The sequence below is a fragment of the Necator americanus genome, chromosome I (assembly GCF_031761385.1).
Source record: "Necator americanus strain Aroian chromosome I, whole genome shotgun sequence".
NCBI classification, from domain to species: domain Eukaryota; kingdom Metazoa; phylum Nematoda; class Chromadorea; order Rhabditida; family Ancylostomatidae; genus Necator; species Necator americanus.
The window spans coordinates 25,755,305-25,775,093 of record NC_087371.1 but is presented as its reverse complement, the minus strand read 5'-3'; the positions used below and the strand labels follow the sequence as shown (position 1 = coordinate 25,775,093).

At 43.3% G+C, this 19,789-nt stretch overlaps 5 protein-coding genes across 7 annotated transcripts; 3 read left to right on the top strand and 2 right to left on the bottom strand.

The window, feature by feature from the left end:
* Window positions 1–69: 69 nt before the first annotated feature.
* Window positions 70–5,110, bottom strand: RB195_006869 (uncharacterized protein; the record flags this gene model as incomplete). Of its 3 annotated transcripts, XM_013451364.2 has the most annotated exons (6): window positions 70–252; window positions 306–428; window positions 486–581; window positions 1,928–2,041; window positions 2,164–2,353; window positions 4,905–5,110. In XM_013451364.2, the coding sequence occupies 6 exons, from the start codon at window positions 5,108–5,110 to the stop codon at window positions 70–72; spliced, it is 912 nt and encodes a 303-aa protein (XP_013306818.2). The 3 variants fall into 3 exon arrangements, with proteins under 3 accessions (XP_013306818.2, XP_064037087.1, XP_064037086.1); XM_064180196.1 differs by lacking the exons at window positions 2,164–2,353; window positions 4,905–5,110 and having other exon boundaries at window positions 1,928–1,954; XM_064180195.1 differs by lacking the exons at window positions 70–252; window positions 306–428; window positions 486–581; window positions 1,928–2,041 and having other exon boundaries at window positions 2,134–2,353.
* Window positions 5,111–6,644: 1,534 nt separating this feature from the next.
* Window positions 6,645–6,986, top strand: RB195_006868 (uncharacterized protein; the record flags this gene model as incomplete). The annotated part of the gene is made up of 1 exon (XM_064180194.1): window positions 6,645–6,986. One exon carries the CDS (start codon window positions 6,645–6,647, stop codon window positions 6,984–6,986), a length of 342 nt encoding a protein of 113 aa, XP_064037085.1.
* A 3,079-nt stretch (window positions 6,987–10,065) lies between these two features.
* On the top strand, window positions 10,066–10,350 carry RB195_006867 (uncharacterized protein; the record flags this gene model as incomplete). The annotated part of the gene is made up of 1 exon (XM_064180193.1): window positions 10,066–10,350. One exon carries the CDS (start codon window positions 10,066–10,068, stop codon window positions 10,348–10,350), a length of 285 nt encoding a protein of 94 aa, XP_064037084.1.
* Window positions 10,351–11,335: 985 nt separating this feature from the next.
* On the top strand, window positions 11,336–14,051 carry RB195_006866 (uncharacterized protein; the record flags this gene model as incomplete). Its single annotated transcript, XM_064180192.1, has 10 exons — window positions 11,336–11,391; window positions 11,450–11,500; window positions 11,964–12,019; window positions 12,350–12,373; window positions 12,515–12,591; window positions 12,659–12,785; window positions 12,860–12,949; window positions 13,316–13,428; window positions 13,761–13,940; window positions 14,013–14,051. The coding sequence occupies 10 exons, from the start codon at window positions 11,336–11,338 to the stop codon at window positions 14,049–14,051; spliced, it is 813 nt and encodes a 270-aa protein (XP_064037083.1).
* A 173-nt stretch (window positions 14,052–14,224) lies between these two features.
* RB195_006865 (uncharacterized protein) lies at window positions 14,225–19,081 on the bottom strand (the record flags this gene model as incomplete). The annotated part of the gene is made up of 5 exons (XM_013451362.2): window positions 14,225–14,356; window positions 15,937–15,978; window positions 16,314–16,409; window positions 17,245–17,401; window positions 19,002–19,081. The coding sequence occupies 5 exons, from the start codon at window positions 19,079–19,081 to the stop codon at window positions 14,225–14,227; spliced, it is 507 nt and encodes a 168-aa protein (XP_013306816.2).
* Between the last annotated feature and the right edge of the window lie 708 nt (window positions 19,082–19,789).

The following is a 19,789-nucleotide window of genomic DNA, read 5'->3' as shown; positions in this document are numbered from 1 at the left end:
AAATGCATCCCTCGGTAACAAGCCAAATATTTTCTTCACACCAGCAAGAAATAAACCAGTTAAAATCATTTATCTTGTCACACTTTTAACCATTTTGGCCAGTTTTGCTAAACTGTATAAAATACTACGAGTGAAGCCGGCAGTAACGGCATTTTTAACACTTTGAGAGAAGGCAACTGGAGCAACTATTGAAGAAATGGCTACAGACACATGCGAGGCAACATCATGTCGGTGTGCTAACGAGAATAAAACCTGAATATACGCAATTATTAACAAGGATGTCGCAACCAAAACACAGACGTCACCTCTTCCGTGTCCTTTTGCCATTTGTTCCTCTTATTCCAATTGCGCTGAATAGAGTTTAGCACAGTGGAAGGTAGGAGGTTCAAGCGATGGTATATAGCTGCAGTAGAACCATCCTGTAGAACCTATAAAAAAAATCGACGATAAAAAACATGCAGCAACAAGAGAAACTTCCGACATACGTTTCCGTTCTGCACAACAACTTTGGGATCTTCAGACAGAATCGGATCATAAACTCTATTCAGCTCTTCCATACTACCTTGAACAATCTTGTTTATCTGCAATTATCATATACCATTACAAATAGACGTTGAGAGAAAAGATACAACTGAGAGAAGATAATATAACTGTCAAGCGCTCCTTTCTCTAGGACTTTTTCTTCGCGGCCTGAAGTTAAAAATGTGACCTTAATTGGCACGGATTCATCTGCTGCTTATGGATGCGTGAAATTCGGTTTCGAAACATGTAAAGCAAAACTCTTGCAAAGAAATTTACAAAACAATTGTGCTTAAAAAATCTTCGTTTGGATTTCAAGACTAACTACGTGGGTTTTAAAACACGAGTTGTATCATGTATTGGCGTTAGTCCCATGCTCGCATAAAGGTATTCCGACGTTGACGGGTACAACCACCAACAGAGGAGAAGAACAGTATGCCAAAACAAGTGGAGTATTCTGGAAATGTTAGCGACCCCCAAACAGGTATATTGAAAATTAGACGTCAAATCAACCAAACAGCCATCTAAGCAGCATTGAATTAGATAGCTGCCTGTGAAACTTAAAAGCATTGTACAAGCGTGAGGGAAGAACTGAAAACCGGAAAAGGAGTTCGCCAATGTGGAACGATGTTTTTCGAGCTTCTCATCAGTATACTACAAGTATCAGAAAGCCATTATCAATTCTTGAGTTTTCTGACAAAATCATTTCTTTCATTTGTCCGTCCACAGATTTCCAACTAATGTCAGGGCAAATAGAGATCTACAGACTGCGGATAAACAAAAGGAGTTCGATATGAATGGGTAGAACCACAGCCAGTCCAAAGTCGGGGGCGATAGCATCGAACCGCGTGTAAGTCGTACGCTTACATCAGTCGGGAGATCAACTCAAAAAATGACCTTTCTCCTGAAGTTTTGAGAAAACGTAAAGAGCATGAGCCGCCCTCGCTTCGTTCAATGAGCTAAAAAAACAGATCAAAAAGATCAACCTTTATGCTGCTTTATGCTACGTCACTGAAACGTGGGAAGTGAAATTCCAATACCCATTATCCGCACCAATCATCAAAGCCGCGAGAAAACTATTATGAGAATTCTGCTTAACTGCCGACGAAAATGCAAGCATGGAGCTCGCTTGCTGGAAAATCAACACAACTGGATCTATGAAGGGGCGGATTTTGTTTCCAGCGACACTGCATTTGATCGACAATCAATATCGACTGATGCTCGACTGTACAAGCCCAGCTAAATGAAAATATATAAGGTTTTCGCTGTCGGAAAGAATACAGGACATCTCCCCAAGCTTTGAGAATTAAACGCAATAAAGCCAGGCGCATAGACAACAGAAAAGTTTGACTTATTGTAAAATAAATAAGAAGTTGGAAAAACTAAAAGGATTTCAAAAGTCACTCACCTTACTTTTATCTTCTCCAACAATCATTCTGAAATCGCCAGTGTAGGAAAGAGCAACAACGTTCCGGTAAAGCTCTTCCAGCGCAAAGGAGTCAGGTAACAGTAATAAAGCTGCCTGCAGAGCGCTCCGTCTGTTCTCGTGGATATTGTTGCAAATCACTGGCGTTGGTGTCACCACCAAAAAATCGGAAGCATTACAATACAGAATTAGTTAGCAGAAATATGGATAATACTAACATCTAGTACTGGTTTATGGAGACGTCCAGCAACGTATAGCCACTTCCAGTCAAGAAGATCCTGATTAAGGTCATCTGTGGCGATAACACCATATTTCATTCGGCGAGCCCCAACAGGAACATGAGTATTGTAATAGATCCTCGCAGCAAGATTAGTCTGATACTTCGCCAGCGCATTCGGTCCGATACACCTTCATATCGATATACTGATTAGAGACTGGAAATATGATGCGATTTAAAACAGAAAACATAGGTAATGGTCAGTTGTTTGTGATTTGGAACCCAACAGCAAAGTTATGCCTTTCACCACTACCCGACTAGAATTAGCAACTAAATAATAGATAAAATATGACCAGGAAGAAGAAAAGAGCTAGATTTCCCACTCTAAAGAAAAACTAACAGTTCTACAAACGGATTCCTGGTTGGAAACAACATCTTTTCTGTGCTTCAATCCGTCATTAGTATGCGAATGGGAGTTTTGATGACGCTGAATGGCTTCAAGCAACTTCTAGTCGTCCTGATGAACGACGAAATGAGCACCAAAGAGAATTTCCTATGTGCTCGCAGCTCTTTCTCAGCCCAGCTTCAAAATCACTTACTATAAGTGGGGAGCGCCAATTTGCCTACATTTACCTTACAGTTAATGTATTAGAGGAAGGCCAACCAATTCGCGTTGCATTGCGACCGATAACACGTATACGTCCAGTATGCAAGATCTCTTATGCACATGTCGAGTGAGAATGCAGCGCGATGTATAGAGTCTGCTTGGAGCTATTGGCATGGCACCATTTCTGATCTTTCACTACCATTAGATTGTAGAATGATCAGACTGATTATTGGCAGCTCAAAGAACACCCTACCATTTCATGGGGAAGAAAGTGACTTAGCAGACTTCATCATTGAGAACGTGTTCTTTGAGATTCCAATAATCCGTCTAATTATTTGACAATCTAGTGGTAGTGAAAGACCAGAAATAGTGCCATGCCAATAGCCTTAGGCAAACTCTATACAACACGCTGCATTCTCACTCGAGGTGCGCATGAAACATCCTGCGAACGAGTGTGTGTGTAAAGACGGTCCCGGCAGATCTTCGAGCGTGCCCCGCTCATGTCTCGGCAGAGCAATTAGCGATGGAGCGTATCCTAAAGAAGTTCACCTTAGTTGCTACCTAAATAGCTGATTCTGCCTCTCGCCAATAGTACGTTGCATCACCAACTAGGATATAATTTACGAGTTACTAATTCGTTTTGGAAAACGAGACACATTCACCAGAATTTCGTAATGTGAGGTGAACTTGCGACCATACCAGAAGCACAAGAAACGCTCATGAGAAACATGAAAAAAGGACTTATCCAATAGCTTCAAACTACGTATATGAAAATTTTCGTTGAAAACGGAACATTCCAGTTTTGAAAAATAACGGGAACGAGGACGTTATCCTGTAAGTTCCAAACTTCTTTATAACTTATTTTCGGACAGAGTGACCTTCTGTATTACTGACCTCTCGGAACTTACAAGAAGAAAAAGAGTTCAACTTGGATAAGATTTCAAGACTTCCTGAAGCTAATATCTAGAACTAGTTCCCGTTCTCTTATTAGAATACCACACAAAATAGCATGCTTTTCTACAATGTTCCTTATGTTGATCATTAATTTCGACAACTCACACCACTCTTCTTTACGTATTTCAATTAACTGCGCAGTTCTTTGAGTCTCTATGGCCAGAAAAACACCTAACAGGGTTGTCTCCGTCTCCATGAACGACTAGAGCGTGACCTCGTCGAGGTCCGTTCGCGTATCCCCAGGAATATCGTTGGACATGTAATGTCGCTAGATAAGCATTTGAAACAGCCCTGTTTTTACTGTTAAAAAGTCACTAATTTACTGATATGCTGCAATAGGTGCAAGGAAATTTTGGATCATAAGACGACTCAACATCCTGATGGTATCCGTCCTGTTGAAATTAACACTTCTGCAAGCCTCAGATCTCGGAAACAAAAGATTCAAAAAGAAGGGGAAAGCGCTAATGACCACACGATAGCCGACCGGAACGTCGCTTCAGCAAGCACTGCTGTTCCGTCTGTCTGTAACACTCGTCGACTCTTTACAGCTCCAACGTGCAACCGGACGCTATGTGTTAGTCATGTTGTACATGTACACCAACTGTGTACTTGCTGGTAGCAGCAAACTTGGCAGTACCGTTAGCAACTTTTAGTAACGGACGGCTGTATGCATCGTGTGTAGCATTATCAAAATTTCAAACGATCAATCACGCCAGCTACCAAAAGAACGAAAATCTTGGTGGAGACTGACTTTACGTACTCGAGTCGAGCCGAAAAATCTTGCTCCAAATGCTGGGATCATTGCTTGAGTAAACCCTTTTTCAAAAAATAAAAAAAAAAACTAAAGAATACTAATATTATCAACCACAGTGGTGGAGACACACCAAGTCTCTTGAATTATCGTTGCGACTGTAGGAAAAAGATACTGACTCGACCCATCTCCCATATCCGTAGATTTGAAACTATAGTATCATTGAATATCAGCACTTGTGGTTTATTTTTACACGGCAACGAATTAGGTGATGAATTTACGCCTAATGTAAAAGGGAGATGAATAAATTAAGCGTAGCATCTCAATCCGGGTAACCCCCCACCCCCTCTCATCAATTTTTTTTATAAGAAACTGTTCTAGATTAACGTGATGCATCAGTATTTCCTTCATTGTGACTAACTGATCTTACCTCAAAAGACTGTAATGCGACGGATTTCTCTCGAGATTTTCAGCGTGAAATCGAACAGGATCATTGGTACTCAATATAAAATCCACCATCTTCTCCGATTTATTCTCGCCTTTTTGCTGAAGTGCGCCTGATCCATACGCAAAGGCATAATCAACTGTAGAGAGAGGAATAACTCCTAGCAATTCCTCGTACTCTTTCACTGACATCGACCAGATCCTAAATAATCTATCTAACATAAGTGAACAACCTATTGGCATCGAAGAAAATCCGCTGACAACAAAGTAAGAACTAAAAAAAGTGTGCGGTTAGTCCTTCATCAATATGTCCTATTGTAACAATAACCTTGAGAAAGACCTAAAATCTTCAAAAGAATAAAACGGGGAAATGCCAAGAATAATGCCGTTCATTAAGACATAGGATGCGATTACGACCAAACTCGATAAGGCGGTGATTTGTGGAAGTGCTGAACTGTGGGACATGGTTTGTGTCGACTTCTGCGTCGCGGACATCACGCTGGAGCGCAGCAACACTGAACTTCATCCTAATCTGGGAGTTGTGGGTGCGACATTTCATTACTCGTTTGCTCTCAAGTGTGTATACTTCAGAATCTCGCTATTGCCTTAACTTCGGTCAGGACAAGGTGGTTCCGATTGCTTCCCTTAAAGGCATCACCCCACGAAACTGAGTTGGTACAGATTTCAGATGGAGTATTCTTATAAAGGATAGTAGATTATGGAGAGGAGGGTGATTCCGTCCATTTCTTCCTGATTGCCGTAAAAACGCCCTGGAAGATGCGGCGCCGCACAAGGATGGGGCGCTCCAGTAGAACTCCTCGTAGAAAATAGTGGGCCAGAACGCCTGAAGCCGTATCTTCCGGGCCGTTTTTTTACGGCAATTAGGAAGAAATGGACGGAATCACTCCCTCTCCATAATCTACTATCCCGTATACGAATACTCCACCTGAAGTCCGTACCACCTCAGATTCGTGGAGTGATGCCTTTAAAGTTGTCAATAAAGAGAGTACAACAAGAACAATTACCTATCGGATGTACACTTCCTAGTGCTCATGCAGCTTGATTGCACTCTACGTCGGAAACGTAATTCCACGGGGTGCTGAATGTAATGTTGAAACATTACGTTCTTGACCAAAGCAGGGATTGTGGCAGCCTCCAGCGATCGACGTCGACTCGACTGTCGACGACAGCCGAGTGCAGTGACGCCAGTGGTAACGGAAATAATGCTTGGCTACTATTAGAACTATGAAGTAATCCAAGTAATTGATGCCACGAAAGTACTTGAGATGAGGTAATAAGAGCGCTGCAAAAACGTGTTGTAACAAGACAACGTTCTCGATGAAAACAAATCCCCGGATTTCTTTGTAGTTTTTCAATACTTTTCCTCGTATAGCATAAATGAGTAGGGCAACATGGCCTTAGTGAAGTTCTTTTCCACTAATTTTATCGTATTTTTTTTTGTTTCTAAAGCGCCCTTAAGACTTTTGTGTAATTCTGCCCAAATTCATTGGATCCACATTTAAGAAGAATCATCGACGCCGTCAACTTACATAGGAATGGAAAACGCCTTTGGCGCCAGAAGAGCAGTGAAAACGGGAGATGCAGACTCTTGAGCTTAAGCTCGACTACGTTGTCAGATATCCGAAAATCTAGAGCTGTATGGGACGTCGCATTCGATACCGACCACCTCCCAGTTCTTCTCAGCTTGATGGTACGGTTTCAGAAAATGTGTCGTGGAGTTCAACATCAACCGAAGCCCAACTTTCCAGGTCTGAAAGATGATGGATGCAGAAAGAAGTTCCGCCAAGGAGTGTCGATTAATATTGGACTACAGACCAAGAAGAGAGTGGATGACGCTGACTCTTTCACCAAATGCATTCAGGACGCAGCAAAGAAAACGCTCCTGGTTTCAACACCAAAGAAGAACGCCTCTGCATCTGCGGAGACAAGACCCACCTTCAATTCTGCATGTGTTGCTCGCACTGGTGACTTCACCGAGGGGGAGCGTCTGAGAAGGAGGTTGCGTCGTCAACTGAAACGTGATCGAACTAATGAACGTCAAGAGTGAAGGAGTTTGAGAAGACGTGAGAGGACAAAAACTCGAGTAAAGCCTATAATCTGCTAAAGCAGTATAACGGCTGAAGAGGTCTTCACCTGTTCCAAACACTGCCGGCGGAGTTGCTGTCGGGCGGGCAATCCTGGCCATTTGGAGGGAACATTTCAGCACCTTGCTGAACCGGCAGTTACTGCCAGTCCCTGAACTCCTGCGCGCCCAAGTACCGACATACACTGCGGTCAGCGAAGAACCACCGATGGAGTCGGAGATTCTGATCTGTATCCAAGAAAAGAAGGATGGAAAATCTGACGTAGACGATGGAATTGCCGCAGAAATGCTGGAATCTCTTCCTGATTCTGGGATTCGTGGAATGACGAAGATCGTCCGTTTAATATAGATTGACGAAAGGTGCTTGACACGTGGAGACACGCTATTATAATTCCTCTCCTCAAGAAGCTAACAGTCACGGAACCCGGGAATTAACGAAGAACATCATTGCTGCGCGTAATGTACAAGATTTTGGAGCGATCATCTTGAATCGACAAATCAAACCTCGCGAACCATACTAGCGACGAACAAGCTCGCATGGGCGGTCGAGATTGATCACTTGGCAGCGGTATTCGAAGCCTCAACAGTTAGATTTTTTGGACTTCGAAGCCGCTTCCGATTCTCCGCATTCAGGCCTTCTTCACAACGCGCTTTGCGCCGATGATGATGGATAATTCATGCGATTAGTAATCGACATGAATAGAAGAAAAAGTGATGCGGTTCGAACCCGAGCTAGATGTACTACACCGTTCGAAGTGGAAACTGGAGTGAGACAAGGGGTTGTGGCGAAACCCTTTCTGCTCAATTTTGCTTCTATGACATAATAGGAAGAACAATTGAGCAGTGTTCCGCCAATGTCTTAAAATTATCAATGTTTTAAAACCGTCTGCAGCACCTTTGCTGGATTTCAAGTACACCGACGATGTAGTAATATGCGCTACAAGCAGCGTCAAGATACAACATGTTGTATGTTGTTAACCTTGTATCGGAATTATCTGCAGCCTATGAACTGCGTCTCCGCCCTTATAAATCCAACGAGATGTGAGTCTTCTCGAGATCCTCAACGGGAATCAGGGTATACGGACAACCTATTGATCTCTTGGATGAATTCTGTTATTTGGGCTTTATGCTGAAAAACGATGGTGGCTATGAGAAAGATTTTCGGCAAATTGACCAAGTGCCTGTGGTCATCTGACATCACCAACGAAGTCAAGCTGCGAGTCTACCTATCTGCCAATTCACTCGCCTTATTATGATGTACAGATCAGAGACTTGGACAGCACTGTCGGCGGTGATGGAGAAGCCTGACTGCATGCAGGGAAAGCTGTTTAGACGACTCTTAAGCTACTTTTGGCCAATGGTGTGCCATAACGAAGATCTCTATTTGGAAGTGGATATGAGATAGAAAACATCAACATCTTTCCCGGCTTTCTGAAGCAGTCATAGAAACGTAGAAAACTATCTTTGCTTCTTCGGTCACATCATGATGGTCTGATCGTCTCGTCCAAGTTGTTCTGAGGATGCTCCCAAACTGTGCGCGTGAGATTGGCTCACGGTAATATGGGATTTATACCCAAGAAGAATGCAGTGGTTCAGTGGTTGAATGTTTATCAAAAATATAGAAAGTCAAGAACACACAGAAGAATGCCGCCCTGCTCCGGCTAGTACAATCACAAACGCGCCGCCTCCTTGCCATATGGTCGGCAAGAAGGGGACAGTATCGCGTCGAACGATAAACTATCAATTGTCGTGTTCCGAGGTCGGAACACAAACTCAACATGAAAAAGACCTTCTATTCGTAAAAGAAAGTTCTGGGCGGAAGTGGTACAGGAAGTAAAGGACGATCTGAAGACACTTGGCATTGACAGGCATTCAGCCGAGACGTAAAGTTTCGTCATGTATGGAGTAGCGATGGATAGATAGATTCTATGCGAGCTTTAGCTGAAGATCGAACAGGATGGCCTCGGATATATTTGAGAAAGAAACACTCAGGCTAAGATGCGGATAGCCGGGTTAGGCCGGCACACTCGCCCGGCGATTAAGTTAAAGTGAGTAAGTGAGAACGACTTCCATCGTTCCTAGTAGTAATACAAAGAAAACCCTTCTTCAAAAGTTCAGAATTTCCTCCTGATCCCATGGCACTGGTTCAAAGACTTCAATTTGCACGAATTGGATTTCTGTCCCACTTTTAGAGTAGCTGTGCATAGTCAGCATTCGAGTAAAGTGTAGTTGGTGGAACGGGGCACTCAACCGTACTCTTGTTTAGTCTCGGAGGGCTGTTGTCCGTCACTTGCAGCTCTCATGGGAATTCTCTTTTCATGAAGAAACATCATCGCCGGTAGACATGAGAATCGGCCAACGACTCGCGCGGGGATCGGCAACATGCTCAAGAACCGGGCGAATTGTCTACGTGACGCCTCGGTAGTACCATCTTTTTGAAGGTGACGATTGCATACTCGAAGAATGCTTGTCCCAAGGTGAGTACACATTGAGGAGGGCCCAAACGTGGAGTACAACTTGCTCAGGCCTTGAGGCACGCTTAGCACAGGATCGGTAGCTTGTGCCGCCTGGAAGCCGCAAACAACAAACTTGGGACGATTTTCAAAAACCACCTAGGAATTGTTGGAAAGAAGGAGTTTGGGGCCGAATGTGTCGCACATTGGACGGTCAGTAGCAAATACTAGCTGCAGAAAAGTTTCACTGGAGGTTCTTTCGAAATTCAAGGAGGGGATGATTCTAGAAACAACACGAGGAAGAGGAAGTCCAAAGAAGTGCTGCAGGATCTCCGCGAATATAGTATTCTGCTAACAGCCTTGCTGAGCGAAAAGAGAATCCGCGCTTCTTTCCCTTATGAGATGTAAATCATCATTCAAGAGCGAGCTGGATTCCATCGAGGTTCCAGCTGCATGGGACACATTCAGACCGTGTCGAGGGGCCATAATCAGATCAGAGACGTTTTCCGGAAATACCGCTTGCCCCTTGTCCCAATCATAGTCGACTATGGGGAATCCTTCGACGGCGCAGAAATGCAATATTGTCAGAGATGGTCTATAAAGGTGTGGACACGTCATATGAGAAGACATTAGCCAATTGCTACGATCGATGCACCACCACAATACAGCTCTTCCAGTTCCACCTCACCATTCCCCATGAAAAGGAGAAACGACAAGACGATACCATATCGCCGAAGCTGTTCATATCTGCATCACGATGGATATTGAAATCACTTCTTTGGGAAGAAAGGGACATACGTGTTGACAGAAGATTCTTCTCAAACCTTCGTCTTGCCGACGATATCGTTCTCTTTTCGGAAAAAGCAATGAGGTAGAGACGATGCTCAATGAATTAAACGGAGCAGGGAAGAGAATGGGATTGCGAATGGATGGAAAGAAGACACAGTTCATGAGGAACGTCTACTGCGAGGACTGAAGAATACAACCTGAAGGCTCTCAAATCGTGGAAACTTCGTCATACCTTGGACGTTCTGTAAATATAGATAATGCGAAAGAAGAACTGAATAGGAAGATGTGAGCAGCGTAGCCAACATTCGCACCTGTCAAGAAAGCTGGCAGACCAAGCTCTCCGTGCCCATCCGTTTCATTCACAATATGAAAAGAATCGACGATAGATGAAATAAAAACGCCGAAGTGATTCCCAAGAGATGCAAAATGCCTTTGAGAGAGCCGCCAGCGAGATGAGCGGATATGTTTCTCAACTGTCCGGCTGAGAGCACAGATGGATTCGGCCTGAGGACCTTGTCAAAATACGAAACTTGAGAACATCCTAGATGACGATGGCGAAGGACGAAACGATTGGAAAAGATGCTGGGATGCGCACGTTCAGTGTATTCCTATTTCTTAGACTCTTCTTCCCAAGCTTGATCACTTGGACAAGAAACCGCGCTATTCTTATCTCCTATTATTTGGTTTTGTGAGGATGATAGCCGATAGTGCGTCCCCGTGTCACTTAGATTGTTAATAGACGATAACAGGAGATAAGAAAACCTTTGAAATTTGCGCTGTTGAGGGTTGGTTACTGGTATGAGGCAGAGGTAGCGCTGCCTCTTCTACTTATAAGGAAGCTTTGACTGTCTGGCACACTTTGCTAGGAGTAATTTTACCCCTCATTTTTAGGCTTTTCTTTTCAAACTCGAACACTCGTGCAAGAAACCGTGTCCTCCTTATCTCTTATTATTTGATTTTGTGAGCATAATAGCCGGTGGTGTGCCCTTGTGTCAGTTAGATTGTTAGTAGACGATAACACGCGATAAGAAAACCCTTGAAAATAGCGCAGTTGAGGGCAGTCCACTAGTGATGCTTTTTCTACTCCTCCTATCACTTGTGTTTCTAGCTGAAGCTGCTAACAACAGGTAAAACGAACAAGATCATGGTGATTGTAATTCTCAATTAACACGTGTACTTGTTCAGGTACAACTTGAGAGGATGCTACCGTAAGAGTGGGCGCGTCTACGAGCACAGGTATACTTCAGCTAACGTTCATCTTTGTTAGCGATTTTGCTAATAAGAACTCTTTAACTAACAACTTCGATTATGAACATTTACCTCAAAAACTGGTGAAAACGTTATTACAAAGATATCTAGGATGAAATATGCAATGTTGGTCTTTTTTGGTCTCAAAAAATATAACCAATTGCATAAATAAGAGAAACTTATTATTATTAGGATTTTTTGTCACTAGAAGTAATTAGAACTTACCTTACCTTACCTAAGTTACCTTCCAAATCCGCACGCCTTACAGACACTAGACTACTTCCAACAAGTTACCTGCTAGATTAGAAGTGTTGGAATTGGTAGTTCATATATAGTTAATACCTGTGGTAGAGATCTCCCCAAGTAAAAGATGATCTTTCATATTGCATCGCCGTATCTACGAACATCGCTCATACGACTATGACGACCTGCCTCTGGTCTGGGACTGGAGAAACGTCAATGGAGTCAACTATGCTTCGGTGGACAGAAACCAGCACATCCCACAATGTAAGTGACAATGGATTTGACTTCAGGATTAGTAGCAGAAAAGCAGAGGTGACAAAGAACCGTGAAGAAAAAAAGCGTTTTCTGGTGGCGTTTTCTTACCACGGATAAAAGTGGGCTGTACGTAAAGTTAATCCCCCAACTGTTTGTAAAATTCTCGAGTGAAATCCTACAGAAGCGAATCTGTTTGCATCAACTTGCACCTTTAATTTTAGTGTGTTACTGTGTGTTCTGGGTTGTATCGGACGTAGTCAGCCTAAACCTTAGACTTAAATGATCAAATTGAAATCAAATAAAATTCATATAAGATATGGTCAATTGCTTCATTTTCAGATTGTGGGTCGTGCTGGGCTTTCGGTATGGTCATTTCGATCTCTTCATATTCTTATGCTTCTGACAGCTGGCACTGCGTGTCACTCACCTATTTAGTTTCTTTTTAACTGTAGATAAATGCAAGGTAGGGTGACAGCCACACCGATCTATTGATTACTTTTTAAGGAGCTACGTCCGCTCTAGCAGATCGTATCAATATAAAACGTAAAAATAAATGGCCTTCTGCTTATCTCTCAGTTCAGGTATGCTCAGATGGTATATGTATATTAATATCAATGTCTACATATGCCGAAACATTCTTCGTCTTAGGAAGTGATCGACTGTTCCGGTGCTGGCACATGTGTGGCAGGGGGAGAGCCAGGAGGAGTTTATCAATATGCTTACGAACACGGTATTCCACACGAAACATGCAACAATTATCAAGCGAGAGATGGAAGTTTGTATTAAATAATTAGTAAAAGTGGAATTGTTGAACATACAGATCGAATCTGCTGCTTTGTTTTCATCCAGAATGCGATCCTTACAATCGATGTGGATCTTGTTGGCCAGGAGACTGCTTCTCTATTTCCAACTACACCCTTTACAAAGTTAAAGAGTATGGTGAGTCCAACACCGCAATTCTGAGCAAGGAACGTTTGGATGAAGCAAAATATCCATGAACTAGCATTGACCTTTCGAAAAAAAAATCAAAACGTTTGCTATCTGTACAGGAACGTTCCAGTTCCCATCAATAATGAATGTTGCTTTAAATGTTGAGAATTGGTGCTGAGGAGGGGGAGAATAGGCCCTCAACAGTGCTCCAATTGAACTGGATTCGAAATGCACTTAGAGCAGCAACGTCGTTACTTAAGCATAAGAGGTCGCTCTTACAGCACAAAACGGTTTCTAACTCTCAAATGCAGATTGCGGACAAGCAATCTCTCAGGTTCTTCTACTTCTACTCTTCTTCTACTTATATTGTTTTAGGGACAGTAAAGGGCATTGATAAGATGAAAGCAGAGATCTACCATCATGGTCCCATCGCTTGTGGAATCGCTGCAACCAAAGCCTTTGAAAATTACGCTGGAGGCATTTACAAAGTGATTTCTTGTGTTCCCTCATCTTTGGTAACTGTTGAAGGATATAACTCACATACACGTGACAAACGCAATAAGAGGACTGACTACCCTAATACATGTAGTATGGTCAAAACGACACGAAGCCCTGCGTAGTTGCGGTTACGCTCGAAGGGGCGCTAGGAAGCGTAGCATCTAGGGAGAACCCTTGCTGACACCACTGCTCACTATAGTTCGCGATGGTACTCCTTTGATCCCAATCGCTATCTCCACTGCGCCGCTTCGAGAACAGCCGCCTAAGCAACTGCACCGTGCTTCATGTCGTTTTGACCCTACTATAAGCAACAGCCGTTCAGGAAATCACCGACGACGATATAGACCACATAATTTCGGTCCATGGGTGGGGTGTCGATCACGACAGTGGAGTTGAATACTGGATAGGAAGGAATTCATGGGGCACCCCTTGGGGAGAGCAGGGATGGTTCCGTGTTGTTACCTCTGCGTACAAAGACGCAGGTAGCAAGTTCAACCTCAAGGCAAGTGAACTCCTGAGATACTCAGGTACTCAGTTGTTATGATGCATTAACTTTGTAATATTATTATTTCAGATCGAGGAGGACTGTGTGTGGGCGGACCCGATTGTGTGAAATGTACACAGCGTGAAAAACGAAGTGCAGAATAGTTTTCAATACGGGACGCCTCATACATCAATAAAGATTAACTTTTATTAGGCGGTCTTTGATGAAGCTAGGGAAGAAAACAAATAGAAAAGGTGCAGCAATGAGAATGCAACGAAAACAAATAATTCAGTATATCCAGGTTATCCAGGTGGCCATCCGAGCTGACGTCCACCAAGAACATGAAGGTGCAGATGAAACACGCTCTGGCAACCGTCCCTCCCGTTGTTTACCACTACCCGATAGCCATTTTCAAGGCCAAGATCACGAGCTACCTGAAAAAAAAAACTAGTTCTGGATATGCCATCACATACTTCATGATGAGGTTCTTTCCTAACTTCTTTCTCGAGTAACTTGCAAGGAGATTCTTTGAAGGATGTTCTTTTGTTTTTGGAAAGGAAATTGGGTACACAAAATTGTGCTGATAACTGTAAATAGCATGCAATGAGGCATCGGTGCACAATTTCTAAGAATGTTCTCTGATGCGTTAGTGTATACTTATCTACATGATTGCGTAACTGAGTATACATCACCTCAATCGACAACGACCTCGCCGAACAATTTCTCGTTAGAAAACACCTCCTCTTAAAACGCTCCCAATCCAGAGTCGTCAGCTGCTAACGTAGTGAGTAGCAGCTGATGATTTTTACAAACTTCTAGCGCAACGGACAGAGGCAAAAATGGCACAACGAGGTGACAAAATTTCATGAGGATCGAAAAATGGAATGAGAGACGGACGCACGACAAAACCGCTCCTACACTTGGTTACGGAATGTTTTCTCTGCGAGTGACGAGTTTGCCGTCAGCTGTCGTACTCCATTTGGCCTTGCTCTCCTGCACAGTAATCACGTGGTATTTGATACGCTCTACAGCAACCAGAAGAGCATGTAATAACAAAGTCCGAGAGACTCCCCACGCCGAACGGTGCTTGTCTCGCAAAATCAAACACGTCCCGTACAACCTGAGATTGGATCGACTATCGCCTGTTGCCATTTCGTTCGACGTCTCAAACGGCAGGCCGTAAGCGGGGTACTGAGGTAGAGTGAATGCTAAAAATATAAGTAAATTTTTCCCCGGAACAAGCAACCTTGTTCTCGCGAGTTCAGCTTCCACCACAGGCTGTCATGTCGTCGTCCACCTGTATGAAAACATCTTACTCCATATTTTGCCAAAACGGTGAGGAATATTAGCAGTAGTTTGTTCTTAAATAAAATTTCCAGCTCATCAGTGTGGGATACCTCGCCGGAGGAAGTAACTCCTGTGTGCATCGCAATTCTACGTCCAGGGTCACTTCGCCACTAAAAGGCGGTGACTTGTGGAGCCAGGGATGTGAAAAGAGCTTAATTTAGTTCAATCACATCTTGTAAGAATAGAGATACGGAGGACGACAGAAAGATGTTTAAATGCACAAATCTGGTGGTAACGAAAGTCCACATCGCATGGATTATGGTAATTAACTGACATCTAATGCACACGTATTCGACGATATAGATCGCAAGATTAGAAAGTCAAACAATAATTTGTCACATGGTTAGTTTCGCATTCATTTTCCAACATTTCGACGATTTATTACGAGGTGAAAGATTGCAAAAATAAAATGTCGGAGTAGAAAACGAGACTTCCATTGCTGGATTTCCAGAAACTTCCCATCTTTCACGTCATTTCCCTTTCAACTTCTTCCCCTTGCTTGATGCATAAAAATCAAAGAAGCAATCTCAATCCCACTTGAAAAAAGAAGAACATCCGAGTATGTGAAAATACAAACACCCAAATAAACAGTCGACAAAGACTCAAAACGCGGCATACCGGAACTCGATAAATTTACATTCAACAATAATACTCCGAAATAACATACCTTAGCCGCAGTCAACATCAGTTTCCCCAGCAGAGCTTGGTCCTAAAAAGTATCCTTCTAGTTTACATAAAAAGAACAAATATCTTATATATATATATATATATATATATATATATATATATATATATATATTCCGCAGGAACATTCCTCGCAGCGAGACAAAACATAAAGAGTCAAAACGACATGAAGGACGGTGCAGTTGTGTAAGCGGCTGCGCTCGAAGCGACGCGGTGAGGATAGTGTTTTGCTTCGTGTCGTTTTGATCCTAATAACAGTGTAGTAAAAAGACAACTTTTTTATCCTTATAAATCCAAAATGAGAGTGAGATTAACTTTTATCAGATGTCCCAAAGAACGGAGTCTGATTTCCGAACTTACCGTATCTTCAGCTTCTTGTAACATAGCCAACCTCTTCTTAGGTATCACAAGAAAGTGCACAGGAGCTTGTGGCGAGACATCATGGAAAGCTAGAACCTGGAACAACATGGCTGGAACAAGCGAGCTGCAGCAAAAAAGGTTGCGCAACTCCTCTGAAGTCGTGTGCGAAGACATGAGGACATCGGCTTGTTCTATCTACTTTCGCCGAGTAATGCTCATCCCCGTCAATGACGTCTCTTTTTGATAACCGAGATCAATTGCAAGCAAGAAATTGATCCAAACCACACAAATGGAGTTAGAAATGATATCGGATGACAACTTCATGTCGGATTACTGAACAGTGATTAGACGAAATGCTACTGTCCTTGTGTACTCAGAGAAGAGATCAAGTTAGCAGCCTATGTATAAGAAAACAATTTTGGCAAAATTCATATGATGAAATCGGGAGAATTCTAGACACCATTCTCAGCAGATGTTCCCGGCGCACAAAGATAATATCATTTCCACTAATCACTGTTCAGTATTTCTACATGAAGAGCACACTCGATATCATTTCGAACTCGGATACGACGTTGGTAGCGTCTGTCAATTAAAATTGTCCACGGGTGGCGCAGATTGAGTACCTATTTGATCTTGCTTATAACGAAAACACTTATGACAGGCTTTCAGTAAAGTCGCAAATATATGTACTAGCCAAGACGACGGCAGTATATCAGCCGCAACTTGCGCATTTGTCCTTCACAAAGCAAGGGTGGTGGCATGACTAAGAAGAAACTAACATTAAATTCAGTGAATTTGGATAGTGTGCCTTAAGAACTGTTCGAAAATTGAGCCAGATTTCCTTTTGCCAAATATTGTGGTATGATAAGACCAACAATTTTGCAATCCCCCAAGCAACATCTTTGATCAAAACACAGAACTTAGGACAGACCTCCTCGTCCTCAAAAATTATTTTTGCTGGGATTTCTCTCCGTATTATTTTCCCAAAAATTGTGTCGTTTTCTCGGACTGCAGCCTTCGCCTTCTCGACCTCAGTCATCTTCTGTCGTAATGGTATAGAAGCGACACCCACAAGTGGTCTAGCAGATCTGAAACGTCGGTATTACTACAAATCAATAACTCTGAGTTGTACAATTGAGTCGAAACGACTTGAAGCCTGGTGCAATTGCGTAAATAAGGATCCCATCGCCAAACGTCCGAAAATGAAGGGGTCTTTTCGCCAGCCGCTCGAAAGTGAAGGGGTCCCTTCCCCAACCATGGAATTGTAAAGTTGTCCTTTTGTCAACTGTCGAAAAGTGAAAAGGGTCGGAGCACCGTCTCTGACTAACGCATCTATGACCACAAGTCATTTTGAGCAGACTGCATGTTTAGATACGAACGCGTTGATCGTCATGGCCAACATATCTGGTTACTTGCTTAAATAGCGACTAATTTTTCTAAAGTATTTCGACTGTGAGAAGTTTCTAATCTCTTTTCCGCATTTCCCCTGTTTCTCTGCTTAGTTATTGTGGATAATGTTCACGCAAGTCTTCATTTTTGTTCTATTCGCAGTAGTAGGGTTCGAGAGATAGTTTGTAATTACCAGAGCGAAAACGTGAAGTACACACTGCGATTAAAGAAAACTCTGGAACTACGTAACGTGAACTAGTGGTGAAATAACTCAATGGAGCAACTCTTTACACCAGTGCATAGTAGGGTCAAAACGACATGAAACACGTACGCAATTGCGTGCACGGCTTCTCTCGAGGCGGTGCAGTGGAACGTAGCGGTTAAGAGCGTGGTGAAACACTTGCTGACACCACCCATCTCGCATTCGCGACGGTCTCACCTCCGCCCCAACTGCTGCCTCCACCGCGCAGTTTCGAGCGCGTGCGCAAATGCACCGCAACTATAGTCGGGTCAAAACGACATGAATCACGGGTTTAGTAGCGGTGCATTTGCGTACGCGCTCGAAACGGCGCGGTGGAGGCAACAGTTGGAACCGATGTGACGATCGCAAACTGCAGCGATGTGTGGTGCCAGAAGGGTCTCACCACGCTCCTAGCCGTTACCTTGACTGAAGCGGGTGGAAGCTGCGAACGCAATTGCTTACGTGCTTCATGTCGTTTTTATTCTAATATATAGTAGGGTCAAAACGACATGAAACACGTACGCAATTGCGTACGTGTTTCATGTCGTGGCGCTTCGGTGGAACATAGTGGCTAGGAGCGTGGTGAAATCCTTGCTGGCACCACCCATCGCTGCAGTTGGCGACGGGCCCACCTCGGTTCCAACTGCTGCCTCCACAGCGCCGTTTCGAGCGCGTACGCAAATGCACATCAACTACACTGGTGTTTCATGTCGTATTGACCCGACTATACACTCCTTGATTCATGCTTTTGACCCCACTATACGAGGTCATGTGACTGTGAAAGGTGCTTTCGCCGGATAAATTGATTCCTGCTCGTGATTCATCTCTTTTCAGGATGTGTAGAGTCCCGTGCTTTCGCTGCCTTTTTGCAAACTACTCCAGGATCACTACCTAATGCAAGGAAGAACGCAAGATCGTGAACTTTCGCGAACGCTGCCTTTAAATAATCCTGAATTGGTAGAATAAAGCAAGCACGCATCTGACCCCTTTGACATGAAATACGTAAACGGTTCGAAATACACAGACATATTGAACAAAAATACCAATCAGCACCCCACCTAAACATAGCTTGCAATGGGCCACAACAGCGTGGAAGCACAAGCAAGCAGCAGACAGGTGCCAGCCGGCGAAGTGGCATCACGTTTCGTCCACTAAAAGCTAATTCTTAAGTACGTGAACCAAGGTGTCTATTCTAAAAGTGGAGCCAGATTCTTCTACTTGTGCTCCAAACCGCAGTATTCCAGGAACCTTCAGAGTTATGAGAAAATGTATACGCGACGAACACAGGAATCGAACCCGAATCAAAAGCTTCCACATATGTCGTATGAAAGCGGACATATATTAATCACCATTGTAATTTTAAACTTTTTCGCTAATACTACATAAGGATCGTGAAATGGGAGGGGAATAAGGTAGGAGTAGCGCAATGGTCTGTTGAGGCTATTAACTGCTGCGTAGCCCAATTACTGATCATCGCTGCCATCCACTTCCCCAAGGTATGTCGCAATTTTTCGCAGGTGTGGGTTATTATCGTTCCTAACGATACACACCCAGTTTCACCGTAGGTTCTAAGACCCATTGTTTACTCAGGGATGAATATGAAGACCATCACATCAAACACGTCGATGAAGTTCACTATTCACGCTGGATAGGACACGCAGTGTAGACACGAAATGGAAGATTCCATAGATGAAACAATGAGAAAACAAACAACAAGGCCGCTCCGATAAAAATTCTACGCGGAGCTCGACGGTGGTTCAATGAGTGCAATTACAGACGGGCTCACATGCTCGAACGATGCTTATCAATGTGTGCTTTGTGAGATTCCAAGAAGTTCACCTCCACT